General features: G+C 46.9%; 1 protein-coding gene across 2 annotated transcripts in view; it reads left to right on the top strand.

The window, feature by feature from the left end:
• Window positions 1-935: 935 nt before the first annotated feature.
• The window catches only part of UGCG (UDP-glucose ceramide glucosyltransferase), a 32549-nt gene continuing 24058 nt past the window's right edge, over window positions 936-9426 (top strand). The window contains exon 1 of one of the 2 annotated variants that reach the window (XM_054054386.1): window positions 936-1260. In XM_054054386.1, coding sequence (XP_053910361.1) covers window positions 1163-1260 — 98 coding nt within the window. In that variant the 5' untranslated portion in view covers window positions 936-1162. The remainder of the gene's footprint in view (window positions 1261-9426) is intronic. The other variant, XM_054054387.1, reaches the window with a different exon arrangement.

Raw genomic sequence — 9426 nt, 5'->3', positions numbered from 1 at the left:
GCCACAACCTCCCTGGGCAACCTGTGCCAGTGCCTCACCACTCTCCTGGTGAAGAAATTCTTCCTTATATCAGGCTTAAATCTGCCCTTCTCCAGTTTATACCTGTCCCCGCCTTGTCCTATCACCACAAGCCTTTATGAATAGTTTGACAGGTTGCCCAGGGAAGCTGTGGCTGCCCCATCCCTGAAGGTGTTCAAGGCCAGGCTAGATGGAGCCTTGGGCAGCCTGGTCCGGTGGGATGTCCCTGCCCATGGCAGGGGGGTTGGAACTGGATGGTCTTTAGGGTGCCTTCCAACCCAAACTATTCAATGATTCAATGATTCAATGATTCAATGATTCTATGAATAGTCCCTCTCCGTCTTTCTTGTAGGCCTAAAGCTACTGTAGGATCTAAAGCTACTGGAGATTGTGCACAGCAGCCCACAAAGTTGGTGAAGGGTTCAGAGGGGAAGCTGTATGAAGAGTGGCTGAAGTCACTTGGTCTGTTCAGCCTGGAGAAGACTGAGGGGAGACTTCATCGCAATTTGCTGCTTTCCTCACAAGGGGAGAAGGAGGAGCAGGCACTAATGCCATGACAGGGAATAGCAGAAAGATGTGCCAGGGGATGTTTGGATTGGATGCTAGGAGAAGGTTCTTCACCCAGAGGGTGGTGGAGTGCTGGAGCAGCTTCTCAGAGAAGCAGTCATTCATGGCAAAAGCCTGGCCGTGCTTAAGAGCGATTCGCACATCGCCCTCTGCCCGCGGTGTGGATGCTGGGGTGGCCCCGCGCAGGGACAGCAGTCGGTCTCCCCGCGGGTCCCTTCCAGCCCGACTCCCCGTGACTCCGCCCTCGGCCGCCGGGACGCCCGCAAGGTCACGCAGGCAGAGCGGGGCGCGGTAACTGAACAGCTCCGCGCGCCCGCCCCGCGCCTCCCGCCCCGCCCCGCCGGGGCCGCCGCCAGCGGGGAGCGGGCGGGGCGAGCGCCGGGCTGAAAGGCGGTGGCGGGCGGGGCGGCAGCTCCAGCCCCGGCAGCAGGAGCTCCAGCAGCAGCGCCCGGGGCGGTGCGGGAGCAGCAGCTCCATCGGCTCCCGGTGCAGTGTGGGAGCAGCAGCTCCATCAGCGCCCGGTGCGGGAGCAGCCGCCGCAGTTCAGGATCCCCGCCGCGGCACTCCATTCTCGGGGATGGCGGTGCTGGCGCTGGCGCTGGAGGGACTCGCCATCTTCGGGCTCGTCCTCTTCGTGGTCCTCTGGCTCATGCACTTCATGTCCATCATCTACACGTAAGCCAGGGGGGCGGCGCCGCTCGCCCGCATCGCGCCCGCCATCGGCCCCGGCCGAGCCCCGCCGGTGTGTTCCGCTCCGGCATCCGCGGGGCCAGGCCGAGCCGCCCGCGGGGCGCGACACGCGTGCGCTCCGGGCCGGGGTGGTTTGGGAAGCCGTGGTATAACTAGCGTAACCCCCCTCCGCGTCTCCAGTGTGCCCGCATCCCTCTTGGGTGCCTCGGGGGGAAAAATGCCCCTCAGAGTTCTTGAGGCGAAGCGGATCGCTGCTAGGGCTCGGCAGAGGAATCCGCTGTGGGTGCCTGGAGCCGGGGGTGGTTGGGTCTGGAGGAACCATCCATCCCCGCGGGCAGGGCGCCTTCCCTGGGGCGGGTTGTTCAGAGCCACCTCCGACCTGGTCTGTGTGGGGAAAGGATGAAGAAACCCCCTGGGCTTTCTGTAGAAGACTATGGCTTTTGCTCGCTTAAATAAAACGCCGCTGTTGCATCATTACAGGGACTGGAAAATACTGAATTTCTGTTTGCTTTGCTCGCGCTTATCGGTTCTCCTTTCTTGCTGTTCCACGTGTCTGATGGGTATCTGTGATAAGCCCCAGCCATTGTTGAAGGCAGAGCTCCTCTAGGATTCGTGAGTGTTAGATATTTGCTTCTGCTGCCCTTGGTAGTGGTTCCCTCGCTCTTTTTTAATGAGAAATCACTTACAAACTAATACAATAATTATAGTATTTTTTGGTGCTGTGGTTTGGTTAACTTTAGATCTTATTTACTCGGGTAATTAACTTCTTTTTTGAAAACTAGGCAAGTTTTTGCTCAGGGAAGTTGTGGCTGCCCCATCCCTGGAGACGTTTAAGGTCAGATTGGATGGGGCCTTGGCAGCCTGATCTAGTGGGAGGTGTCCCTGCCCGTGGCAGGGGGGCTGGAACTAGATGATCTTGAAGGCCCCTTCCAACCCTAGGTAGTCTATGATTCTAACTAGCTGTATGGATTGTCTTGGCCACAGATGACAGCATTTCAGTACTGGGGAGCTCAAGGGTGCACTGGGGAGAGACACTGTGCACTACCGTGGGCTTAGCTGATTCTGCACATCTTTGAAGCTGATGAAGACAGTCCATTGCACGCTAAAACCTCAGCCTGTCTGGTGAACGTGTGTGGTGCTGCTCATAAATATTTAAGAAAGAGTGGCAGCTTTGAGGGGCAGGAGAAAAATGGAGATATGGGAGAGAAGACATGTGACAGGATAAACAGGAGGAAAAAGGATGAGATATACTAAGAGACATGAGAGAATAGAGGAAAACCAAGGGAAGGGGATGTTGTTGGGCAGTCCCTGCCACAGGAGCTACACCCTCAAAGAGACTGTCTCCTGTGTTGGCTGCACGCTAGCACAGGGGCACTCCTGAATGGACTGTGGACTGCAGGTAAGCAGTGTCAGAGCGAATATGCATACTCCTGAAGGGATTGCAAGCTGTTGGCACCTTGTGCTGTGTTGGAGGCACTGCAGCCTGTGTGTGACCAACCCTTGAGGAGGCTGCAGCCCACGGCAGACCCATACTGGGGTAGAGGCTCTGCGGGAGCAGTTGCAACCTGTAGGTGTAACCGTTAAGCAACCAGCAGTGGTGGAAAATGAGTAAGCAGCAAGGCACGTCAGAAAAACCATTACGCACTGACCCTCACCTCCTGCGTGGCCTTGCTGAATGGCTTTGGGGAGACTGAGTATAAGGAGCAGTGGAAACAAGAGCAGTTTAGTTAGAAAGGTCAGGAGAAAAGGTCTGTGACTGAAGGCAATCCTGGTGAAGAACTGAAGACAAAGACACTTCACTGAAAGGTTTTTTTTTTTTGGGTTTTTTTATTTTATTTTTTTTGTTTAGTACTCAAGTCAGTAATTAAATTATCAACTTAAATTATCATCAGTTAGCAGGCCATTAATCTCACATGAGTTGAGATTGTTTTGCCTTTGACAGCAGTTGGTGGGGAATCTAGGTGGCAGCTGGACTTAGCGTGGCCTGGGACTAGAGATTTGCTGTAGTGTGGAAGTTGTGTGTTTTTTTCATTAGGAATTTGTGTCACAAGTGTATGTGCTGTGCAAACAATGTGTTGAAATTCAAGACTTGTCAGCTGTGAAGGGGATGGGTAGGAATTGGAGTGGTCTTGTCCTCTGGAGAAAATAGCTTCCATTAGGGCTCTAGACATACCATCTCAGCAGGTCTGCAGCCAGGAGGTGGCTGAGTAACATGCTGATTCTAACAGGAATGTTTAGTGTTCAGTGCAGAAAGGTAGCCCTTGGTTGGAGGACAAGCACGTGTTAGCACTGAAGTAACCAAATTGCGGCAGGTTGTTGTGGAGGAGCTGCCCCTGTTAGTGATTTGACAGATCTGTGGAAGCAGGACCACTGCTCCCCATAGTGTGACTACACAGCTGTCCTTTGTAGGGAAATTACAGAAACACTGGATACCTACAGCAACCGTCCCACGGAGAGATGTCATTGCAGTGATTGTTGTGGTGCTGGGAATCTGCAGCTGGTGGAATATAGCTGATGGCTGGAGAAAGCACTGCTCTGGTGGGTTTGGAGCCCATGCCACTTGTAAGCCCTGCTCTGCATAGGGAGGAGAGTCCTGTGGGGTTGTCTTGTGGGTGGTACAGGGAGGAATGGCCTGGTTCTGCAAGCAAAGCAGAAGGAGGTAATCAACAGTATTTGCTTCAACTGCTGGAGTACGTTTACGGTGAAGGAACCCCACATGGATGGTGATTGTTAATGTCTGAAATGTTGAAGTCTGAACACTGGTGGGTGGACATTGTTACTGGTGCCTCTCATTTCATAGAGAGTGTTTTGCCTGGGATGGTGAGCATAGCACACTGCACCCTTTCCTAGACCACTGAGGTATGAAGGGGTCCTCACGTACAGAGGGAAACCCCTTTTGATGTCAGTGGGAGGATGTAGTATTAGGGTAGAATTATGTGATACTTCTTATGTACTGAAAACTACTTACGCTGTACCTTTTGCTGGAAGGGAAGAAGAAAGATGGCACTACTTAGTCTCCCTGTTTTCTCTCTATTGACAGTATTCTTGGATTAATATCTTTTTACTATTATCAGGGTAAGGGCTGTTTAGCCTTGATCTTCACTATGTCTAGCAATTCTGAATTGGTGAGTTGGAAGGACTGATCTGTGCCACTGAAGCACTAAAATAGTGCTGAAATATGTCAGCAAAGCCATAGTGGGCTAGGCAGTCATCCTCCCATAGTTCCCCATTGGTATTTTAGATGTTTGATTTAGCAAAACACTTTGAACACGTGTGGATTAAGTAGATAAATAGGATTATTCAAGAAAGTAAGCTTTTTTTGTCTTGCAGTGCTGTGAGCAGTTGTCAAGGTTAAGGTCCTGACAGATTTCTGCTGTGTTGGTTTGTGTTAGGATTGCTTTAGAAGGGGTAGGGATTGGATATCTAAAGTACTGTTTAAGTTGAAGAAGCATGTTCTTCCATACTGCATTTGTAAACCTTGCTTCTTGCCACATCTTTCATCTTTTGCCCTTCCCCGTTTTTAATGTTTTTGATTTATAAATAGGTATAGTAAAATAGGTTGATTTCATACTCCTTGAAAGTAGACAGGTGGGCAGAAGCAATGAAATGTGAATAGCCATGCTGTTAGGTCAAGATGTAGCTGTATGTGAAATGGAAGACCATCTGTATGATATACTAATAAGGAAATAATATTCATAGTATGGGCTAAAGTGTTGCTCAGGAAACTGAGGAGTAAATTTTCTTACTTTAGCAGTCTAAAATAGTTATTTAATGATTCTTAGTAAATTCCATTCTAAGGACATGCGAAAAATGGAACAGAAGTCTTGTGAAATCAGGGAAAAAGTGGACACCCCACCCTTCCCAGATCAAAACTAAAGCTCTTCTTGGGGGATGTACGACACTGATACGTGTTAGAATTCTCAGTCACTGAATCGGAAGAACCGTGGCAGTGAATTTGCTGTTTTAACCGTCTTTCAAAATAGATGGTTCTAGTTTAATAACTATAGGAGCTCTCTGAATATGGCTTGCCTCATTCCATAATAAAGCTGGCAAGCAAAGCCTGCAGAACCCAGAAAATGCCTTACTTAAGTGTAATCAATCTGATTTCAGTCTCCCTAATATGTCTCAGGCTTTATTCACAAATAAGTGAAAGGTTTTGTATTTTTTTTCCTCTGAATAACTCTCACTTTTTGTTCTTGATGATTATTTCAACCTCAACACTGACTAGAGCTGTGTATTGTAAACTTGTGAGACTGAGGAAAGGTGATAGAATAGCTTTTAAGTTAAGGAAGTAAAATTCAGTCTTTGGTGACTTGCACTGGACGTTGCCTCTGCTGCAGAATTCCTAGGAAATTTTAAGTACATCTTTAAAGAGGCTCGTATCTTGCTGCTTTATTTGCCTGGTCCACACAGCTAGACTCAAGGAGTCATGTTCTGGTTTTGTGTCTCCAGTGTTCTTTTAAAGGTTGTCAGTGGCAATTCGAATTACAGCCCTTAATGTAAATACTTTTCTTGAAGACATCCACAGTCGGTTTATATTGAGGTTGTTGTCTTAGTTCTGAGATATGAGTGGGAAGAATAGTGTGTATCATTTCGCTGTTAAACACATTGCTGGTGTTAGCTTTTTAAAACAATTTTATTGTCTGTAAGTTAATAGTTAATCAAGAACTAATGAATCTTGCATTCATGTGACATTTGGGTGTAGTTTGGCCCATAGTGCCTTGTCTGCTGAGTGAAACTCAAGACTTCTGGAGACAAAAATGTAATAAACCAACTGAATGTAACTTAAAACAATTAATAGCCTTAGTGCAATGCGTGTGCAGACCAGGAAATTCAGTTTGCACAGATGCATAGCACTCAGGTTCCCTAAGGTACTTCTGCAGTGTTGAAGAGCTTTACCTGACTTGCAAATCTAAACAAAAGAAACGCTTTGTAGCAGATGTTTGATGTCTGGTGTTTTTTTTTGTGAAGTCATTTTGATCTTTGGGTTAATAATCTATTGCTGTATAGCAGTTATGACCTTTGATTCTTATGAAAACACCAGTACTATTTCTCTTGGCCCTATTTGATTGTCTTGTCACTTTGTTTTTCTCTTTGTCCTTCCCGTGCTGCTCAGTCCATGCTACATGTCCAGGCTTACCCTGCTCTGTTCTCTGAACTCTGCTTGTCTTCTGTCTTCTGCTTTTCACCTTCTTGCTTGTTAGTGGTGATGTCTTACATTTTTCTGTGTTGGTGTCTGGCAATACATTGGCCAACAGCTGTGAAGGGCAATAGTAGCTATTTGCTTTGCCATCATAGAGTTGCATTTTCTTTGTTTGTGGAAGTGCTTCAGACGCAGTCTTGTCACAGATAAGAGCCAGGAGGGAATGTATTGTAGAAGTAATTTAAAAGACAGTCTTTAGATAACTTTAGTTAACTCGCCTGTTACTAGCAGGTGTTGGCAGGCATAACTGAACTAACATTTTGATAGGCTTTGAAGATAACACACAAATACTCATTTCTGCGAATTAGAGGTGTTTCTTTCTTTTGATATTCAAACTCAAACAGAAAACTGAGAAGTGTGATTGTACTGGAGTTTCTCCAGGGAGTAGCTGGGAGGCGTCTAGCACATGCAGAATGCTGCATCTGTTCTTTGATTTGTCTTTGCTCTTTGACTGTTTGAAAACTACAGCTGTTCAAATTGGAGGAGGCTGGGGTGGTACCCCATCAATTTTTGGAAATGAGATTTTTGTGGGAGTTGGAGGGGTGCGAGGAAGATGGGGCAAGCCTCTTTTTAGTGGTGCCCAGCGACAAGATGAGGGGCAATGAGCATGAATTTGAATCAAGTAACTTTAATTTTAAGCCAAAGATTATTTTCATGAATCCTTATTGTACTTGAACAATTTACACTGAAATATTCAGTGTAGTTTGTTTACCTCAGGGTGAAAATTTTTTTCCAGTTCCATAGCTGATGAGAAGCTTGGTTATAAAATTTTGGTAACTTTAACGATGCATTGTTGCCTGTGATTTTGTATGCATAGAACAGGGAATGGATTCAACTCATGATCTGCATTTGCAGTATCTTTCTGCAAAAACTCTTGGAGAGTTGCAAGCAAGCAAAAAAGAACTTTGATGTTTGACCACAAACTGGGATGCTGGAGAAGCATGGGTAGTTATGACTTACGTGAGACTTCTGTTTGGTCATGGGTAAAATTATCTTCCTGCTCTTTCTCGGAGTAACCCTCTATCAAATAATCTGTGTATTGAGGAGGAACCCTACTTAATGCAGAAACCTTAAGGTTCTTGCTGCGAGTGTCACATCCATACAACTTGACCAGTTGTTTTACTTGGCAAGTGAATGGCAGCATTGTAGCAGAGGCAAATCTGAAGGACAGCAATTCTAAGATACGGAGTCAAGTACAGTTACTTGGGAAAAGCACAAGAAAACGTGAGGCTGTGGGGCCATACAGGTAGATGAGACTTTTCTAACAACTCAGAGGCAGAAAGGAGTCAGTTTTTCAGCAGGCATTTCCAGACTGAAGTATGCAGATTTCCTTCACTAAAATCTGAGTGCTTCAGGCTGGAAGTGCCTGGTGAAGGCTCAGTTCCAACCCTCTGCTCAAAGCTGGACCGGGTTTCGGCAATTCGCCTTATGTACAGTGCATAGATAGGATAATGAGAGCTTGCAATAGGAGATGGAAACCACTAAAAGGTATGCTTAGTTTGGGATGCACAGAATCATCAATGGTCAGTGCTGGGGCCAGTAATGTTTGACATCTCCATTGACCTGGAGGATGGGACATATCAGCAAGTTTGCTCATGATACAGAATTGAGACAAGCAGCTGATATCCCAGGTGTGTGTGTGGTATCCAGAGGGCCCCAGACTGATTGGGGAAATGGTCTGACAAGAACCTCAACCAAGGAAAATGCCAAGTCCTGCACCTGGTAGGAATAACTCCCTCCATGTGCAGAGCTGGCTAGAAAGCAGCTTGGCAGAGGAGGACGTGGGAGTGCTAATGGATGCCAATGTGACTATGAACAGCAGTGTGCCTCTTGTGGCAAAGAAAGCCAACAGCCTGCTGTCAGTCCACTCAGAATGTTGAGAGAGGTGATCCTTCTTCCCTACTCAGCTCCAGTAAGTCTGTGTCTGGAGTGCAGTGCAGAGTTTTGGATTCCCCAGTGTGGGACACGTGTCAGAACAAGTCTGGCTTAGGACTGTGTAGATGATGGTGGGATTGCAGCATCTGATGTATAAGGAGGGACTGAAAACTGCAGCTGTTCAAATTGGAGGAGGCTGGGGTGGTACCCCATCAATTTTTGGAAATGTGATTTTTGTGGGAGTTGGAGGGGTGTGAAGAAGATGGGGCAAGCCTCTTTTTAGTGGTGCCCAGCGACAAGATGAGGGGCAATGAGCATGAATTTGAATCAAGTAACTTTAATTTTAAGCCAAAGATGATTTTCATGGCTGTACACTGGAACCGGCTTTCCAGAGAGGTGGAGGCTCCATCTTTGGAGACAGGAAAGGCTGACTGGTACTCTAACCCCACTTTGAGCCAAAGCTGGAGTAGGTGATCTCCAGAGGTGCCTTCCAAGCTCTGTTGTTCTCTGATTTTGTGAAAGATGACACACTGGCTGCTGCCTGTGCTATTACGATAGGACTAGCAATAGGACAAGAGGAAATAACCTCATGTTGCAGCAGAGGTTTAGGCTGGATTTTAGGAAAACTTCTTCACTGAAAGGGTTGTCCAGCATTGGAACAGGCTGCCCAGGGAAGTGGTTTAGTCACCATTCTTGGAGGTATTTAAAAGATGAGTAGATATGTGGCACTTTGGGATATGGTTTAGTGGTGGACTGGGCAGTTAGAGTTGGACTTGGCGGCCTTTAGGGTATTTGGCAACCTAACCAATTCTGATTATGCAGTGATCCACTCAGAAGGAGGTTGTGTGGAGGATGTAAGTTGTATGTGTTTATTTTAAGCAAGTTGAAGTTTACCGGGCGCTGTGTAGTCACAAGACTTAAATTTAGATAGTCCTTCTGGGAAGAGAGATCTGGAGAAAGCAGGAATTACTTTTTGAGTTGCACTGAGATGGTGGTTGAATGAGGTTCTGTACTACAGTATTACTAATCAGGGAAAGCAAAACAGTGCAGAACCAGAAATCTGAGAGTGATAG

This window comes from Cuculus canorus, chromosome Z, assembly GCF_017976375.1.
Source record: "Cuculus canorus isolate bCucCan1 chromosome Z, bCucCan1.pri, whole genome shotgun sequence".
Lineage (NCBI taxonomy): Eukaryota > Metazoa > Chordata > Aves > Cuculiformes > Cuculidae > Cuculus > Cuculus canorus.
Note: the sequence above shows the minus strand (reverse complement) of the source record. Positions and strands in the feature narration are given on the sequence as shown.